Source organism: Cyclopterus lumpus, chromosome 7 (genome assembly GCF_009769545.1).
Source record: "Cyclopterus lumpus isolate fCycLum1 chromosome 7, fCycLum1.pri, whole genome shotgun sequence".
In the NCBI taxonomy this organism is placed as follows: domain Eukaryota; kingdom Metazoa; phylum Chordata; class Actinopteri; order Perciformes; family Cyclopteridae; genus Cyclopterus; species Cyclopterus lumpus.
Window position 1 is genome coordinate 2,072,075 of NC_046972.1, and position 20,220 is coordinate 2,092,294.

The following is a 20,220-nucleotide window of genomic DNA, read 5'->3' on the forward strand; positions in this document are numbered from 1 at the left end:
TTTCAGAGGCTCGGAAGTAATTGGACAAACTAACACTGTTGGGAATATAAAGATTATTTGTAATACTTTGAGCAAAATGCTTTGCAGTCAATGGTTTCCTGAAGTCATAATCCCATAATCATCACCACACACTGAGTTTCCTCCCTTGAGATGCTTTGCCAGGCCTTTACTGCAGCCTCCTTCAGGTGCTGCTTGTTTGTGGGTCTTTCTGCCTTCACTTGTATCTGAAGTAAATAAAAAGCTCATTGGGTTGAGATCAGGTGACTGACTGGGCCATTGAAGAACATTCAATGTCTTTGCCTTGGGAAGCTCTTTTTTCAGTATGTTTTGGGTCATCATCTGTTTATTATCCATCTGTACTATGAAGCGCCGTCCAATCACTTTTGTAGCATTTGGCTGAATGTGAATAGTTAGTAAAGCCCTAAACATCATCCTGCTACTTCTACCAGCTGTGTCATTTGTTAGATGTTTTCTGGCTAAATCTAATCTGGCCTTCCTGTTCTTCAGTTTCACCAGTGATTTTAGTCGTAAACCTTCTGTATTCAAATTCATGAAGGCGTATCTTGATTGTTGACTTTGATAATGACACGCCTATTTGTTTGTTTGTTTGTTTAGTATTTTTCAACCTAATAATGGCCTCCTTCACCTGCATTGGCACCTCTTGTGAGCTCTAGAAAAGCATTCAGTGTCGTTCTTTACTCTTCTTTCAATGAAGTACTCTCCATTACTGTTGTATACTTGAGATGGATTTGTATGTGATACGTGAACCCACGATTCGCATGTGATCTCCTGACATCCGGATGATCCAGCCGCCGTGCAAAGTAAATAGTCAGCTAGCAGCTACAATAGTCAGCTATGTAATATGCAACTATTTTGTGTTGGACAGTCAGACCTCCTTTTCATTTCACGTCCAGTAATGTTATGAGGTTTGAACAGTGTCCTTCATAAACCATCAGTTTCATAAAAGCATCTGGCTTTTTGTTGTCTAGGACAGCGAGAGTGGGTGGAAGCTTGGTGGAAGATGATTTTATATGCACCTTGTTTGCACTCAGTCTAAAATGTTCCTCGACAACATACTTCTCCCAAGTACTCCTTACAAACATATGCTCAATGAGATGCTTTAGCAGCTCTTCATGGAAGCGGCAACGGTGCCAAAATCCAATTTAACACGTATTTTTCCACCTCTGAGAAATATAATGAGCACCCATAATTCATTGTGCCTCTGTACTTGCGGGGCATTTCAAATGCGGCTCTGATAAATGCTGGATCAAAGGCTGGGTAATTTAGAAAGGCACCGTTGGGCCCCTATCGGCTCCTGCTATCTGTATTCTGGAGACAGTGACTGTACATATGCAAAGCAGCATGTTAATCACTCATAATGATTGTACATATTCATGAGCAGCGCTCTTAGAGAGAGCTCTGCCACATTTCCCCCGCGCCGTGGGGGAAGCGGGCCGGTGGGCAATGGATGGTGCTGCTGATGCCAGCAGGGAAACAACGCTGTACAATGGAGGCTGTCACAGTGAAAACGTGGGGGAGCAATGTGGGATTTGTGACTTCCCTGTCAAACATCCCTCTGCTGCAGTCTTTTCCTCTGTGTTTGACAATCATGGATTTACAAGAGGCAGACAGAACAGCTCATCACTGTTAATGAAGGCTTATCTCCTAGAGACAAAATGCACACTACCTACATATGGAAAACGCCATATGAGAGGAAATGCTACTGACTCACACCAAGTAAATCCAATTATGGTCAAAACTAGAGCTTTTATGTGTCCTGTAAATATGTCAATGTTTACCATAAGGGTATTGATCTTTGTATTTTAGCGTACTTATGAAAGCCCTTTATACCTCAAAACTCAGTGATCAATTAGCAATAACCAATAAACATTTGGTCTAAAGCATACTGGAGCACACAGTTGTCCTTTTACAATGTTAACCGTTTTACGGTGTGAAAGTTAAATGTAACCTATTTGGTCTCCTGAAAAACAAATTGCCGAACTCGAGGCTTCAAAACGGCAGTCCACAAACCAATGGGTGATGTCTTGGTGACTATGTCCATTACTTATGTATAGTCTATGGTAGAAATCTGTGGAACATTAGCAGAGTAAATTGGATCATCATTAACTAGCATAACAACTTCAATCTTAGCTACTGAAGGAATACTGAATATATGAGCTTGCTGATTTTGCTTTTTTAATTAATAATAGTCCAGGCAGAACCAAAAGCAATTCGGCTAGTCGGTTTTACAGGGACATAGCTGATGGCGGCTTCTAGCTGAAACACGTTTGGTTTTTCCTACAATAATTAGGAGACACTTTATCTGTGAGTGCCGGTGTTGTGTTTCTTCCACCGTGGCTCTGAAAGCTCAGAAAGTGTTCAGAATGGAAAGGGTTCATCCTCTGGGAGCAAGTGCTCAGCAATTATGGCAGTTTTCTCAAGGAGCCTTTTCCAAAGATGGAATCTCTAACATTGCTGGCCTGATGGCTTTAGATGATTTTTTCACCTGGAGCACTACAAGAGACTGCACAGTCCCCCTTTCCTTCCTACCACGGTCACAGCATTACTGGAGAATAGCAGGAATTGGAAAATGATAATATAAAGATGATTTTAAAAATGATTTAGCAGTTCAATCCGTATTTATGTCTGTGGCTTAATAATGCCCATTGTGAGTGCAATGGTCACATAAGACCATATGCAACCACCAAGGGCTGTGTGTCTTTTTCTGGTGTAAATCTTTGGCCTGGTGGTGGCACCAGTTGACAGCTCATCATTCCCTTCATCGCTCTCTCTTCTTCTTCACAGATTTTATGCTGCTGAAATTTGTATCGCCCTGAACTTCCTGCATGAAAAGGGCATCATTTACCGAGACCTGAAGCTGGACAACGTTCTCTTGGATCACGAGGGACACATCAAGCTCACAGACTACGGCATGTGCAAGGTAAGACACGCATAGATTTTTTTTTTCAGTCCACAGGGTTGACGGCTGGTATAAAGGTTATCAATAATACAGTGTCTGTATTGACTGGAAGTACTGACAGGGCCTCTGTCTCTGGTTTTCTGTCCACCGTTCTGGTTCTTGCACATCCTATCCTTTGTCTTGTACAACTGCAACCATGTCTTCTTCCCCCTCCAACCCCCTCCCTCCTTTAGGAGGGGATCAGACCAGGTGACACCACGAGTACCTTCTGTGGAACACCAAACTACATTGCACCCGAGATCCTCAGAGGAGAGGACTACGGTGAGTACAGGAGTGGATTGGATCAGTTCATGTCCAACAAATCATGAAAAGTGTTTCTAAACTACTGATTGTGAATCTTTCTGCTTAGACGGATGGATTTAAATCATGCACTATGCAGTTTAGGTGGTGACCTAAACTGCATATATGATATTTAGGAGATAAAGGCTTAATGATTACATTAGTGCTACATCCAATCAGGACCACAATAGCCAATGAGAGAGAAGAGCTGGAGCAGCTAAACATTCTTGCCCTCAAGGCTAACCTTTGCTTGCATTCCAACATTGACAGGTATTAAAACGGAACAACCATTTCTCCTCCTGACTCTCCTCGGCTTTTGTTTTTCCTGACTACAAAGTATTACAACAGAAAGTGTTTGTGCCACATCAGTCTCCGTTGTGGTCACATGTCCTTCCCAATGAAATCTCGTGAGGTGGTGTGTTGCTCCCTCTGGCACGATAATTATATATTATATTTTTAGATCTTGTACTGTATGCATCTTTGAGATTAAAGAGAAGAGCATCTGTGAACGTTCTCCCAAATGTGTGATGCAACACAATTTCAAAACCGGTTAGTTAGGTTAGTGTATGTACATAGAAAACGTTTTTACTAAACCAGCCTCAGTTGGTTATCAGTCATACTGATCAAAGAGTGTTTTCTTATATAGAGGAATAACATGTCTTATTGTTGTGTGCTAACCCAGGCTTCAGTGTGGACTGGTGGGCTCTGGGCGTGCTGATGTTTGAGATGATGGCTGGGAGGTCCCCATTCGATATTATCACCGACAATCCTGACATGAACACAGAGGAGTACCTCTTTCAAGGTGAGGCAGAGGAACTGAACAATACCCAGGGTTTATACCTGTTATATACACACTGCAAGAGGAGTTTCTATGGCACTGCTGTCCATGGAGCAATAATTATCTTCCTTAACTCGCCCCACTCTGCCTCTGATTGGCTTACCCTGATATTCCCACCCTAACCCCAACCAATTTTACTTCTCATGCCTAAACCTAACCAACCCAACCAAGGAAGGCAGCAACAACTAGCCAATCAGAGGCAGTGTGGGGCGGGTCATAACCATGGTAGTAAAAAAGCTTCAGGGAAAAGGGCTTTGAACCGGGAAATACCAGTTGTCACTTTGCAACCCTTTGCTACAACACTTAACTTTTTTGTAAATATTTGCACGTGGAGATTTGTAGTTTTAACTGATTTATTATTTTTCTTTTTTAGTTTTGAGGCATTATTCTACCTTGTAAAAGCAACAATTCCAACATCAATACACATCTGTCACAAATTCTCAAATAATGTCTGGGTCTGAGACAAGTGCTCAAATTTAAAGGGTTTATTCTTTGGGGTAGCATGGATGTGCTTTTAAACAATGGTGTTGTCAAAGACTTGTGATTGCACGACAATCTGGCCACTGGTCTACAAACTACAATAGTGTCATTCAAGGAAAATGTTGGTGATAGTGGTATCAGGCAAACAGGATTTTCACCTAGATGACCACTGTTGATATCCCATTTGTTATGTAACTTCCCAGTTGTATAAAAAGTGTAGTTATTTTACCTAACAAACCAAACCACTAGTGGTTTTGTTGCCTCAAACTAACCACATATTTTGTTTGAGCAAGTAAACCCAAAAATGAACTAAACTTATGTTAGAGGTTTATTTTGAAAAGAGACTCTATATATGTGATGAGTGCAAACTCTATGTTTCCTGTGAACACATAAGTTTATTTTCAAAAGACTTTGTGCATGTAAGGAGCGGGAAGTTGTCACCTGACACGTCCAAAACTAATGTTAGAGGGGAACTTAGAGCTACATAGTGTGAAGCGGAGGGCCCCAAGCATCAGTATGTGGAGTGAGTCACTGAGTCACTGAGTGAGACAAAGAGTTAGTGAGCGAGTGAGTGAGTGAGAGAGTCACTGAGTGAATGAGACAAAGAGTTAGCGAGTGAGTGAGTGAGTGAGTGAGAGAGTCACTGAGTGAGACAAAGAGTTAGCGAGCGAGTGAGTGAGTGAGAGAGTCACTGAGTGAATGAGACAAAGAGTTAGCGAGTGAGTGAGTGAGTGAGTGAGAGAGTCACTGAGTGAGACAAAGAGTTAGCGAGCGAGTGAGTGAGTGAGAGAGTCACTGAGTGAATGAGACAAAGAGTTAGCGAGCGAGTGAGTGAGTGAGAGAGTCACTGAGTGAGTGAGACAAAGAGTTAGCGAGTGAGTGCAGTCAATGGTTTCCTGAAGTCATAATCCCATAATCATCACCACACACTGAGTTTCCTCCCTTGAGATGCTTTGCCAGGCCTTTACTGCAGCCTCCTTCAGGTGCTGCTTGTTTGTGGGTCTTTCTGCCTTCGGTTTTATCTGAAGTAAATAAAAAGCTCATTGGGTTGAGATCAGGTGACTGACTGGGCCATTGAAGAACATTCAATGTCTTTGCCTTGGGAAGCTCTTTTTTCAGTATGTTTTGGGTCATCATCTGTTTATTATCCATCTGTACTATGAAGCGCCGTCCAATCACTTTTGTAGCATTTGGCTGAATGTGAATAGTTAGTAAAGCCCTAAACATCATCCTGCTACTTCTACCAGCTGTGTCATTTGTTAGATGTTTTCTGGCTAAATCTAATCTAAATCTAGAGAGTCACTGAGTGAGACAAAGAGTCAGTGAGTGAGTCAGTTAGTGAGGGAGGGAGACAAAGAGTCAGTGAGTGAGTGAGTTAGTGAGGGAGACAAAAAGTGAGTGAGTGAGTTATTGAGTGAGTGAGTTATTGAGTGAGTGAGTGAGTGAGTGAATTATTTTGGTGAAGATAGAGGGCAAAAAACTGAAAATTGCCAGTAAATTTGTATAGTGGTAGGAAACGTAAAATGCAGGTTCAATTTAAAATAAACAGTGCAGCTCCCGATGAGTAATCCAGAACAATGAATGATTGAAAATTGCATGATCGTATTGTTTAATTAATTGAATTAAATGATATGCTGCAGAAAATTGCAGATGAACATTTTATATCCAGACCCCCGATGACTATCCCTGTAAATTTGGTCACAATTTAGCACCCCGACCGTCCAGCCATATATTTTGTTTCAACCTAGTTCATCCTCCAGCCATAGTAAACTATATATGTCCCTGTTTCATCAGCAGGCAATATACCCGGCATCCTACCCCATCCTCTAAGCTTAGCAGTTTAAGGGGAATAGTGGGAAATCAAATATGAATATTGAGAAGGTTTTACGTGTTTGTAAATCGAGACTTAGTCGGTTCTGGCATGCTTCATTCAAACGGAGGGATATCACAAACAGGGCTAATTCTATTTCTCTCAAATGTAAATTTGTTTTAGTTTACCATGGTCTCTCAATCCACTCTTGTTTTGTCTGTGAAATCTCTTGGCATTTGAGTAAACTATTGTTATATTTACATGAGTAGTGTGAAAACATAATATGGCCCGGGGAAATAATAGTTTGAGAATATCCATTCATACTTTTGCTAGTGATTTGTGTTTCTCAAATTCAGTTGACAGATTAAATTATCCTTTATAGGCTGAGTGCAGAGATGCAATGTGGTAAAAGCATGTGGTTTTTTGTATGTCCTAAAAGATAACACGACTGTAACGGTTTGCTATAATCTACATGGATCTTACCACCCAGAAATAATGTTGAGGTATGTGTGTGTGAGCAAGAAATGGGTTAATATTTTAGACTTCATGTAATGAAGTACTGCTGCATGCACATGCTGTAATGCACGCTCCCCCACCCCTTATCTGGCAGTATATCATGGCCTCTATTAAAGATTTAGGGTGCAACAGTTCAGCGTTTTTCTCTCTTGGTTTGCTTCATTTGGCAGCTGATGTCATTTCCATTTGAACTGAGATGGCACCAAATAACCACAACACGGGACTCTGCCCTCCATCAGTCAAACTGCATGAGCATGTTTATTGTTGTTGGAACATTGTTTCATCATTATGATCTTAACAGTATAAGGTGATGGATGTAGAAATGTGACGGCCAGCATTCACTTCTACTTGGAAAGCCTGGCGTAACAAAATGAGCCTGAGTCTGAACTAATGCTTACATCTGGGCTAATGTGCTGCTACCCTTTTGGTCAAGCATAGATAATGTAGAATGATGTAGCATTAAGTGACATCACCCTTGTGTTTCTACTCAAGATGTCCGTTTTCTCTGTTTTTCAGCTATCATTGTAACTTACTGTATGCATCATCCAGCAATGCACCCTGGTAGATGACTTTAAAAGTTAAACGTGGTACTTTTACCTTGTGACTGTCAGGACGAAGGATAAAACAATTCTTGTTGTAATAACTTTACAGAGTTGTGAGTCCTTCCTCATAATATTATCACTGTGCATCTGGTAAGCTCTCAGTCCTTGCTCTGTGCAAAGAACATGTGTCAATGCCACTGACACTCAAGCAAAGCAGCACTTTTATTACATTCACTTGTGTGCTTATACAGATTTTTCTATCTAAATAGTGTCTGTGTGTGTGTTACAGCTGTCGAATGATGGAAATTACAATTCTTGTACGTGTAAAAATCTCCTTCAATCTACACAAAGAAGCGTGTTTAGTCACTCAAAGGTTTCCAAAAGCCGCCCATGCACATGATCCTAAAGCTGGAACACGGTGTATTCTCCAGGCTGCAAGCAAAACATGAATAAGGGTCCTTTGCTGAATTTTTTTTAATACTTGCTCAGATTTTGAGTAGGATCTTTTGTGATTTTGCACAAAAACAGATTTATCTTGTGTGTTTCGAAGCTGCTTCTAGTCTGGAGTCAAAGCTTAATTTTCCACACGGTCCACACTAAAGCATTGATGGGATTCAGGAGGTGTGAATGTTTATCAGCACACCTCTCACCCTTAGGGTAGAGGAACCTCTCTAATATCTGTCATAATTGCATTTGTGTTCCTCAAGCCATATGGTCATATATATTACCTTACATAGCACACCTCCTCCTTCTTTCAAACAGCCAACCACACACTCTTCTCTAACAGAAATTCCTCCATACAGTCAGAGCAGAGACATATTGCATCTCATGAGGCTGCTGTAGTACGGAGCATAGCATGGCACCGCGACGAGCATCTGCCACCGGTACCATCCTCCTGGCGGTCTTACTGGTAGAGCAGCAGGTTTCTCGATGAATTCCTGCCAATGGAAACCAACCTTTTCACTATAGGATGCCACCCAACCATATGCCACCTAGCTAGACCCTGTGCCAGACCCTGCTTTGGGTATCAGTGCTGCACATGCCAGCCCCACAGCTTTAGACAGACAGATATACTGTATATACTATATATATATATATTAATATACTGAATTGTATGAATAAGATGTCCTTATTATGTCAGTGTTGGAATAAATTTTAAATATTTAACTAGAATTTTTTTTTGCAATGAATCATACTGGGATGTTTGCTGAAATTGATTGGATGGCCCCACCAAAAAGAAATTCCACCAGCCGCCACTGATATGTCGTTGACCTTAAATCTGCATTCTCTGGTTGCAAAAATAAGTCTGATTGTATAGAAGTTTATGATAAAATGACTGTAGTGACTGATTTATGTCCTCAGCCACTCGGCTGGGTGCGGGAGAAGATTCTAACTCGCTTTAGCAAAGAGTTTCCAGGCCGGTTGTGTCTTTGGGTGATGTTCTTGTTTAATCACATTTCACGACTGAATACACCTGTATATATGTTAATCTCATGGTCTCCCTCTGGTGTGTCTTCTTGCGGTAAAAACCGTGCACTCTACCCGTCACCCATACATTATGGCCCCTGTCAGTTGCACCTGTCCCCCATATCTAAGCTATCTGCCAAACTAACCCACACTGCCACCCGTGGTCAACCTGAGATATGCTCCACACACAAACATATAATATACAGACATAAGTAATGGCTCCTACAATGACTCTACTTCTCTCTAGATTTATTCCATCAGTAAACATGAGTTTATGGTCTCAATCTCTAGTTTCAAGTCTTCTTCAATAGAACATTTAGTAAATAATGGTCCATTTAGAGTCCATTTTTTATATACAGTCTACCATGTATATGTATATGTATTTGTATGTATAGGTGGGGCGCAGTGGTGTTACAGGTGGGTGCAGTGGTGTTACAGGTGGGGCGCAGTGGTGTTACAGGTGGGCGCACTGGTGTTACAGGTGGGGTGCAGTGGTATTACAGGTGGAGCGCAGTGGTGTTAGGGTGGGGCGCAGTGGTGTTACAGGTGGGGTGTAGTGTTACAGGTGGGGCGCAGTGGTGTTACAGGTGGGGCGCAGTGGTGTTACAGGTGGGGCGCAGTGGTATTACAGGTGGGGCGTAGTGTTACAGGTGGGGCGCAGTGGTATTACAGGTGGGGCGCAGTGGTGTTACAGGTGGGGCATAGTGGTGTTACAGGTGGGGTGCAGTGGTATTACAGGTGGGCGCACTGGTGTTACAGGTGGGGCACAGTGGTGTTACAGGTGGGGCGCAGTGGTATTACAGGTGGGGTGTAGTGTTACAGGTGGGGCGCAGTGGTGTTACAGGTGGGGCATAGTGGTGTTACAGGTGGGGTGTAGTGTTACAGGTGGGGCGCAGTGGTGTTACAGGTGGGGCATAGTGGTATTACAGGTGGGGCGCAGTGGTGTTACAGGTGTGGTGCAGTGGTGTTACAGGTGGGGCATAGTGGTATTACAGGTGTGGTGCAGTGGTGTTACAGGTGGGGCGCAGTGGTGTTACAGGTGGGGCGCAGTGGTATTACAGGTGGGGTGCAGTGGTGTTACAGGTGGGGCATAGTGGTATTACAGGTGGGGCGCAGTGGTGTTACAGGTGGGCGCAGTGGTGTTACAGGTGGGGCGCAGTGGTATTACAGGTGGGGCATAGTGGTGTTACAGGTGGGGCATAGTGGTATTACTGGTGGGGCATAGTGGTATTACAGGTGGGGCATAGTGGTATTACAGGTGGGGCGCAGTGGTGTTACAGGTGGGCGCAGTGGTGTTACAGGTGGGGCGCAGTGGTATTACAGGTGGGGCGCAGTGGTATTACAGGTGGGGCGCAGTGGTATTACAGGTGGGCGCAGTGGTGTTACAGGTGGGGCATAGTGGTATTACAGGTGGGGCATAGTGGTGTTACAGGTGGGCCGTAGTGTTACAGGTGGGGCATAGTGGTGTTACAGGTGGGGTGCAGTGGTGTTACAGGTGGGGCATAGTGGTATTACAGGTGGGGTGCAGTGGTGTTACAGGTGGGGCATAGTGGTATTACAGGTGGGGTGCAGTGGTGTTACAGGTGGGGCATAGTGGTATTACAGGTGGGGTGCAGTGGTATTACAGGTGGGGCGCAGTGGTGTTACAGGTGGGGCATAGTGGTATTACAGGTGGGGCGAAGTGGTATTACAGGTGAGGCGCAGTGGTGTTACAGGTGGGGCATAGTGGTGTTACAGGTGGGGCGCAGTGGTGTTACAGGTGGGGCATAGTGGTATTACAGGTGGGGCATAGTGGTGTTACAGGTGGGCCGTAGTGTTACAGGTGGGGCATAGTGGTGTTACAGGTGGGGTGCAGTGGTGTTACAGGTTGGGCGCAGTGGTGTTACAGGTGGGGCATAGTGGTATTACAGGTGGGGCGAAGTGGTATTACAGGTGGGGTGCAGTGGTGTTACAGGTGGGGCATAGTGGTGTTACAGGTGGGGTGTTACAGGTGGGGTGCAGTGGTATTACAGGTGGGGCGCAGTGGTGTTACAGGTGGGGCATAGTGGTGTTACAGGTGGGGCGCAGTGGTGTTACAGGTGGGGCATAGTGGTGTTACAGGTGGGGCATAGTGGTATTACAGGTGGGGTGTTACAGGTGGGGCGCAGTGGTATTACAGGTGGGGCGCAGTGGTATTACAGGTGGGGTGTTACAGGTGGGGCGCAGTGGTATTACAGGTGGGGCGCAGTGGTATTACAGGTGGGGCGCAGTGGTGTTAAAGGTGGGGCGCAGTGGTATTACAGGTGGGGCGCAGTGGTATTAAAGGTGGGGCGCAGTGGTGTTACAGGTGGGGCGCAGTGGTGTTACAGGTGGGGCGCAGTGGTATTACAGGTGGGGCGCAGTGGTATTACAGGTGGGGCGCAGTGGTGTTACAGGTGGGGCGCAGTGGTATTAAAGGTGGGGCGCAGTGGTGTTACAGGTGGGGCGCAGTGGTGTTACAGGTGGGGCGCAGTGGTGTTACAGGTGGGGCGCAGTGATATTACAGGTGGGGCGCAGTGGTATTACAGGTGGGGCGCAGTGGTATTACAGGTGGGGCGCAGTGGTGTTACAGGTGGGGCGCAGTGGTATTACAGGTGGGGCGCAGTGGTAGTAAAGGTGGGGCGCAGTGGTATTACAGGTGGGGCGCAGTGGTATTAAAGGTGGGGCGCAGTGGTATTAAAGGTGGGGCGCAGTGGTAGTAGCCAGTTTGATTCAACAAGTCCACGACGACTTGGCGACTATGGGTCAGTGGTTAGCATGCTCGTCTTTCAATCAAGAGGTTGGCAGTTCAATCCCCGCCCTAGTCGATGTGTCCTTGAGCAAGACACTTAACCCTGCATTGCTCCCCGTAGCTGTGTCTATGGTGTATAATGTAAAGTGTCTTTGAGTATCTAGAAAAGCACTATATAAATTAAATGGATTATTATTATTATTATTAACAACACCAAAAACATTTGGGCATTAATACATGGCGTGTAAATGTTTATGTTACGCCGTTAACAGGTTACGCTTGCGTGACGGCCAAGATTCTTGGCCACTCGCCACATCCTACCTCCGTGAGATCTGCTTTTCAGCTGTTGCTTCTCTCAAAACAAAATACAGATCTGAGCTCAACAATGAGCATGAATTGAGAGTGGCCGTGTCAAGTCTGCAACCCTGTTAAAAAAACATTTGTAGTGGAAAGCTGGCTCATTGCAGCCACTAATACTGATAAAACATGCACTCATTTTGTTTTGCACAGATTGGATGTTATTGTTTTGATCATATGCAGTGTAAAACTCAGTAAAACTCTTTGAACTTGTTTTGTTTAGTTTTTTCACAGGTTGAACTTTATTGTTATCTTGAAAAAATATTCACTCCAAAACAGGTTAATTGCGGCCACAATAAGCATTATTTTTTGCCAAATATTAGTTCTTTTTTGCACAGATAGAACTGTATTTCTATTTCTTTTCCTTAAAAGAAAATTTAATTAAATTTAATTAAATTCCTGTAATTTCCCCACTGAGGGACTAATAAAGGATTATCTTATCTTATCTTATTTGCATTGTTCTAACAAAGCGATTGCACATTTTATTGTTTTTTGTCTGATGGAGCAATCTGGTTTACTTGGAAGTGATTACAATTTTCTTTATTCTATTATTTGAAAAAGCACAGATGGAGGAGTCACAAAAGGTTGTTCATCATGGACCATTTTGTTACAATTTTGGTGGGGCATGAACATATTTCTTCCTCCAAAGTGGGGCGTGACAGGAAAAGTTTGAGAACCACTGCGTTAATGTGTGAGGCAGCACTACATCCATTTATTTCAATTATGGGGGGGAAAAACTTTTTTCAAACAATTTTTTGTTCATCGCTCATATGACATTGTTGAGCTGTGGGAGTCTCAAGGCTGTGTAGCCCATCAAAAGAACAAAACAGTGTCCTCTGTATCTCCTCCTTTCTTTTGACTCCCACTCAGCACACATGGTCACCCACAGGCAGGTTGGACTGTGAATCATCCTCCTCCCTACTCATGCTTGTCCTTTTCCTTCTCCCTCCCTCTCTTTGTGTGGCTGTCCTTCTTTTCTTTCCGCCAACAGTTATTCTTGAGAAGCCCATTCGCATCCCAAGGTCTCTGTCAGTGAAAGCTGCCAGTGTCCTCAAAGGCTTTCTGAACAAGGTGAGAGCAGTCCACTCCCAATCCTCTCTCTCTCTCTCTCTCTCTCTCTCTCTCTCTCTCGCTCTCTCTGTGTGTGTACACTGCTGCTCTGTGTGGGATCATGATGTCCAAGAGCGACAGCGCTCCCTTTAAAAGGATCAATACAATACATTTCTTCCCTTCACAGTTAGTACGTATACAAGTAAGTAATATTATCAAACATTGGAATGATACAAATATTAATTAACTTAAACACACATTTAAAGTAGATCATTTTAAATGGACACACTGGTATTACATCGGCAAGAAATATGAAATAACATGTTTCAGAAGGCTACACAGACTGTGTGAGAATCTTTACGTTTCAGCCACAAACAGGTTTCTCACATAGCCGGTTTGTTATTTGGTCATATACAACTCCTTGAATTTCTCTGAGTATCTCCGCTTCAGCCCCTACCGACAGAAATTCCCAAATCTCGTCATCTCTCCACTGAGATTTCTTCTATAGGCGTAAATCAACTTTCTTGTTCACCCTCGGATGTTTGTATTCTTCCGGTTTTCGCCTGTTAAAGGAGCTACATAAATGCATTCTGTTTACCGTCTTATTTCTCTGTGCCATTATTGTCCAAAACTATTCAAATCAATGAGCAACACTGTTGCTCTGGCATGTTCCTTCATCACCATCAACATACGATGTTGTGGATTTTGACTCAATCTCACATACATACATACATACATACATGTGGCTTGCTTCCACAAAAACTCATTGGAGCACCAAATGTGGATTCATTCGCTGCTAAAAATAGTCCCCAACAAATGCACAATTTCCCACTGCTGGAGGAACATTTGTTAAACCTTACAGTGACCAGCTGTTTGAGTAAACGTCTGAGCTTTTTTCCAAAATGAAACTGTACATCTTTGTGAGCTAGAAAAAGATGTATGACTCAAATAGGATCCAATGGGCTTTCAGCGTCACAGACAGGGTAGGGTCGTCCAAAATGATGAACGAATGTACAAATGTGGAAAAATATATAGAATAACACCAGAGTTATCATTTTAATCAAACAAGTTTCCCCCTGGACTTTATTAGTGTCCACGTAAAGTAGAATCCACCTCACAGTAAGCCTGCATTCGTCTACATCTACATTCTAAAGAATAATTTCACATTGCATGAAATACTCTGCCTACTGTTTGTGTTCCTGACCAGCTGTCTTGGTCCCAACAGGATCCCAAGGAGCGGCTGGGATGCCAGGTCCAGACGGGCTTCACAGATATCAAGGCACACACATTTTTCCGCAGTATAGACTGGGACCAGGTAAGAGCAGAGTGAGTGAGGAGAGAAACAAATAGCATCCTATGATAAAATATACATAATCATTATTAAAAATAAACACATTCCATGCTCACTACAGGAGCAGGGAGAAGTACATTGATCTTATATAGCCTAGGCCTTTCTCAAAACCTACAGATGACATCATGATAGTCTGCTTTGACAAAAACCTTTTGCTACAACAATAAATCTCCAGTCCATCAGTGTGTCCGCACAGCTTAACCTTTTGAAAACCAACCTATTTTTTAGGTTTCTGCTCGAAATAACATATACAAATAAAAAAGGTGTATCTCAGCAACCACAAAGGTTATTTGAATAATGTTGGTGTTATAATAAAGGCAACCCATATGTGCTTTTGTTCAGATGTGTATATTAGTATATTTGTTACTGGTTAAGAGTAAATAAAGATGAAAGACAGCAAAAGTTGAATTTTCAGGTTCGCCTAGAAAAAAAAGCACTTTCAGGATGATTATCTCTTGGAAGGATGCAGAGCAAAAGTCAAAAACCACAGAGATCATAGCACAATATGGGACCAGTCTCTCTGCAAAGTTTGACTTTGAAAAGTGACAAATGTTGATGACATGTACAGAAGACTAAGATTATGACAAGATATATTTTTTTATTTTAATAATCAACCGTTTTGTCTTGGCACAACTTACACGTCTGTGAGTCTGTGAAATCCTCCGCTGAACAAAAATAACAGACACACACACACACACACACACACACACACACACATGTATACATACCTGCAGACACTTTCTCTCTCGCTCTCACACTCATCTGTAGACACAGACTAAAATTACAAAATAAAGTGCAGTCCACTGAACATAGACATAACTCAAGTTCATATTTACACATTTCTATATGTTTTCTCAAATACGAGCAATTATTCCTATCATTCTCCTGATAGTGATTGTTTCGGATTCAAAGCAGTTCACTGACTCGTATTGTGGATGTTCATGTTTTTTAATGTATATATAGGTGATCACATTATAGATGTTTGGCTCAACTGAGTCTGTTTTCGTACCTTCCACGGCAGCTTGATTCTCGGGATCTCAAGGGATCACAAAATATTGATATACATATCACACAAAGGTCCATCTAGTCAGACTGCAAGTTAGGAGCTACAGGCAGCTATGTGTGTCTAACACAACCGAGTGAAGACTGTTTGTTCTAAACAACAATGGCAGCTCCTGAAGAGGTTACCATGGATGCTGCAATAGTATCAGTTCCATCAGAACTAAATAGTATTTATTTATTGAAAGAAGAGCAAACAACAACACTAAAGGCTTCTCTCTATAGGAAAGATGTTTTCTCTCTTGTCTTGACTGGCTTTACTATGAATTTGATTGACAAATGTTCATCCAATCACCTTCCAAGTAAGTTTTGAAAGTGCCTCCCCTTTTCCAAATGGGTTCCGATGACTTCAGTTATTTCTGTGTGAAATTAACCAAACCAAGTGGGTGAGTTTACTAACTTTATACCAGAGGAAGCCAAGTAAAGGATGATTCAGCTTTAACTTAGGGATACACTATCAGCCATTTCATAAAGTTGTAGCATCTTGATTATTCATACACGTTATTCCCCTAGTCCAAGGCAGTCCAGAGCTTACATGTGTGATGACCGGAACTACAACACCCTGAAAGACAAAGGAGGAAATAATGGGGTTGCTACTTCCAGAATATTATCACTCAGTTCAAACAGATAAACTATGAGGTGGAAGGTGACACATATTTCACTTAGCATATAGCTCATCATTGTTGCTTCCTGACAGACAGCTGCTGACAGCTGATCTGGGGTTTGTCACATGTGTAACAACAAAGAGAGCGTAAACGCTGCAAGCCCACATTCAATGCCAATCAGCTCTGAGAACGGGCTACAGCTGTCATCTCACATTCGTCAGACTGGGTCATATGGATCTACTGTAAATATCAAGAGCTGAAAACACAGAGAACTTCTGTGATGGTTTGAACAGGCACAGGAGTGAGGTGGAGCCCTTTTGTGTGTGTGTGTGTGTGTGTGTGTGTGTGTGTGTGTGTGTGTGTGTGTGTGTGTGTGTGTGTGTGTGTGTGTGTGTGTGTGTGTGTGTGTGTGTGTGTGTGTGTGTGTGTGTGTGTGTGTGTGTGTGTGTGTGTGTGTGTGTGTGTGTGTGTGTGTGTGCGTGCGTGCGTGCGTGCGTGCGCGCGTGCGTGCGCGCGTGTGTGTGGTGCCTTCCACCTTTTTGTACACACATATTCGCAACTGAAAGCTTGGCACTGGATGTGTGTGTGTCTGTGTGAGAGAGCGTTGCAGTTGCGTAGCCCTGACGCACAACCTTGTCTGAAGCAGACATGAAAGAAGGATAGAAGCCATACAATATTTAGGATCTTTACACCTGCATATAGTCGGGTTTCAGCAGGGGGGCTGAGCAATGTACACCTATGACAGACATGAACCATGTTTAGGTCATTGTCCTGTGAGGTACTTGTGAACTTTATTGCTTCTATCCATTCGGGGAGAGGGATCCTCCTCTGTTGCTCTCCTGAAGGTTTCTTCCCTTTTTTCCCTGTCAAAGGTTATTTTTGGGGAGTTTTTCCTGATTCGATGTGAGGTCAAAGGTCAGGGATGTCGTATGTGTACAGATTGTAAAGCCCTCTGAGGCAAATTTGTAATTTGTGATATTGGGCTGTACAAAATAAACTGAATTGAATTGAATTGAACTTAAGATGGTATCAATGGGCCTCCATTAGATTTAAGAAAAGAGCTATAGTATGAATCATAGGGCCGAACATTTGATCATTAAACACTTTTTATATTTAATTGATCAATAGTTATCATATTATATATGTATTTATAATAATAATACTAAATTTACAGTTTTTAAAGCGAAAGAACCCTAAAGAAAGCCGAAAATGTGTACATGCTTTTCTACGTACATGAAGCAGAAAAGGTTGCTTCATGTACAGTATGTAGCAATTTGGGTGTGTGGATAATGCTTTTTAGAAAATGGTGACATTCAACAAGTTGAATCAAGCAATGTACAACAAGTTTGTGCTGTTAAGAGAGATGTAAAAGAGATTAAGTATAAGAATGCTCTTGTGTGAGGTCAAATTCAACATTATATCATGAAAACTCTCCCAAAAATCCACAACCACATGATCACGATGTCATTACTGTATTAACTGTTGGAGTTTGATCAAATGGTGAATTCTCAGTCAGGTTATAGTCTAGCTATTTGGACATAAATCTATATAAAATAATGTATGTTGAAATACAGATTATGATGACTTCAAATAGCTCCATTCCATTGTATAGGCAATTATCAATATAAAGAATATCATTATTAGCAGCTGTGATAATAGTTTAATCTTCTAATAAATCATGGACAATAGAGCCTTCATCTTCAACATTCTACACTGTTTGAAGTGCACTTGTTTCCCGTTTACAATAACTGTGAAAGCACCATTAATCTGCTATGTGAATGCTAATTATTGAAAAATGAAGGCCACTTCTCTATCCTCATTGTTGTTGCGTCCCTCATGGGACAATTAGCTGTGGTGGCAGGTAGTATTCTGGCTTAAAAGAGGGGGAAAACAATTGTCAAGAGTGCATTAATGAGTGCTGCCACAGAGCCTGTGAAGTACACACCAAAGGCAAACTGGTGAAGGATATCAAAGCGGGGAGGAATCCTGAGCCCAGCGACGAGGCCCCGTGTCGCACACGGGGAAAACAAGTCGACAAAGCTGTGAGAGGAGGAGAAGCGACGCTCTCTGCCCTCAAACTCCAAACCTGTCTCCAGACCTGTCAGGCCTGGCACACAGCTACTGTTGTTACCACCTATTAATATTCATCAGACGGTTCCTGAGGGAGCGCCGGGTTTTCTCTCTGAAGAGATGACACATTTGAATATCATTTACCTGCCGTCCTCTTTTATGCCCTTGCCAAATCCACAGTTCTTCACTGCCAGAGAACTGTCAAGTTGATGAGTGTTGAGAAGAAATGTATCATTTGGAAGCGATTTTACTACTGTGAGTTATTTTTCATCCATCCATCCTCTGTAGTGTGTCACGTGGGTTTGTCTTACGTTTGAACCAATAAATAGGTAACTTTATCTTTGTGTTTGGTTCCATATTAACACCAGAAAGTCAGAGGTTGGCAGCACACTTCTAAGCACGATTAGTATGTTGGTACAGGCCAGATTATGATTTTGGGATGTGCTGACCAGAAGAGAATGGGTCAAATTGATTAGTCGTTTTCTTTCCTGCAGACTTTGCATAAACGCTTTGCTTCGATCTAATAAGACAGAAATGATCCCCGGGGTGTTTCCCTCCCCACTCCTTCAGCTACCTGTAATAAGGTTTCTGTTTTGGGCTGGATGGTCAAAGGTTTCCATGTCAGAGATAGATGGTTTCACTTACCCCTGTAGTTGGTTTCATTTAACGACTTCGTAGCTATGTGTCGCCGCTGTTGTATTTTATCAATTTTTGGCACTGCTGTACAGAGCTAATTAAAACTACAACAGCCATAACTCATGTAGGCTGGAGACATAACAACACCAAACTAATGTCTCACAACAATGTGATCTCACAGAAATACATAAAATAACCATGACCTCTTATTAGCTCATTACGTGGTGCCGGCACGTCGTGTGAAAAATGACGTGACTTCACCACGGAAATAATGTAATGTTTAGTGAGGTTTAAGAAAAACATCATGGCTAAAAATTAATACATTAACACGATAAATAAAAAAAAATCACGAATGTAACTTCACATCAACTCGCCAACACTTTGGCACACTAACATCGGTCTCCTGGTTGAAAGTCCTGTTTGTTTAACCAATCCACCTCTCTCCCTCCCACCATTAGTAGTCTTTCTCACTGTTTACACTACGTCACTAGCTGTTGTTCATACTAGTCGTTATGAATTGCCATTATGAATTACCCGGATAACCTGATAAGGAGAGGGATGCAGCAAAGAGTCAAATGTAGAAGTGCCCACACAGTTGTTTGGTTCCTACAACACAGAGTTGTTCCATAGTTTGATGGTCTGACAGCTCGTCTGTCTTGTCCCATCTGTGTTGTCAACATGTCTCTTGTTCTTAGATCTCAGCACTTAGTTTAACAAAATGGAACAAATATTCCAAAATTCCAACTAACAGTGAAGTGAACTGATGTTGATCTCCCAGTTCTGAGGGAGATGTACTTCCACACCGTCTGAGAGAGAGAGAGAGAGAAGGTGGCGGGCTCGTTCCTGCCCTTCAGTGTGCTTCATTACCGCCACACAGAGCTTGAAGCTGCCCAACAACACATCATACAGACTGGGGAAAGTAGGAGGAGAGGGATGTGAAAAGATGAAAGAATCGACAATGAGTAAGACGCAGACAAAACGGAGAGGAGGAAGATGGAGACAGGATGTGAGGGGGTGAAACTGACGGAGGAGTGTAGGGAGGTGCTGAAAAAGCAAAAACAATATTTGCAAAGGAGAGAGAGAGAGAGAGAGAGATTGGGTGGAGGTGGGCCAATTTGATGGAGAGGGAGCGATAGAAAGATGATAAATATAATATATATATATATATAAAGAGAGAAAGTGAGTGCTTTTGTGTTTGGTTGTTTGTTTGTTTGTTTGAAGCTCTTCCCACAGAGCACTTTGAACCAATATCACGAATGAAGCACAGAAACTGCTGCAAAACCGGGAGGAGAACCGGGACTGTTGTAGCAACTAAACACACACACACACACACACACATACACATACACACACACACACACACACACACACACACACACACATACACACACACACACATAAAATGTACGCTCCAGATTCGGCAAGAAAGAA

General features: G+C 42.7%; 1 protein-coding gene across 1 annotated transcript in view; it reads left to right on the plus strand.

Annotated features, from left to right (window-relative positions):
• Window positions 1-20,220, plus strand: part of prkcz (protein kinase C, zeta) — a 110,781-nt gene that overhangs the window by 71,552 nt on the left and 19,009 nt on the right. Inside the window, exons 12-16 of the mRNA XM_034537607.1 lie at window positions 2,806-2,941; window positions 3,154-3,241; window positions 3,942-4,061; window positions 13,010-13,089; window positions 14,294-14,383. Coding sequence (XP_034393498.1) covers window positions 2,806-2,941; window positions 3,154-3,241; window positions 3,942-4,061; window positions 13,010-13,089; window positions 14,294-14,383 — 514 coding nt within the window. The remainder of the gene's footprint in view (window positions 1-2,805; window positions 2,942-3,153; window positions 3,242-3,941; window positions 4,062-13,009; window positions 13,090-14,293; window positions 14,384-20,220) is intronic.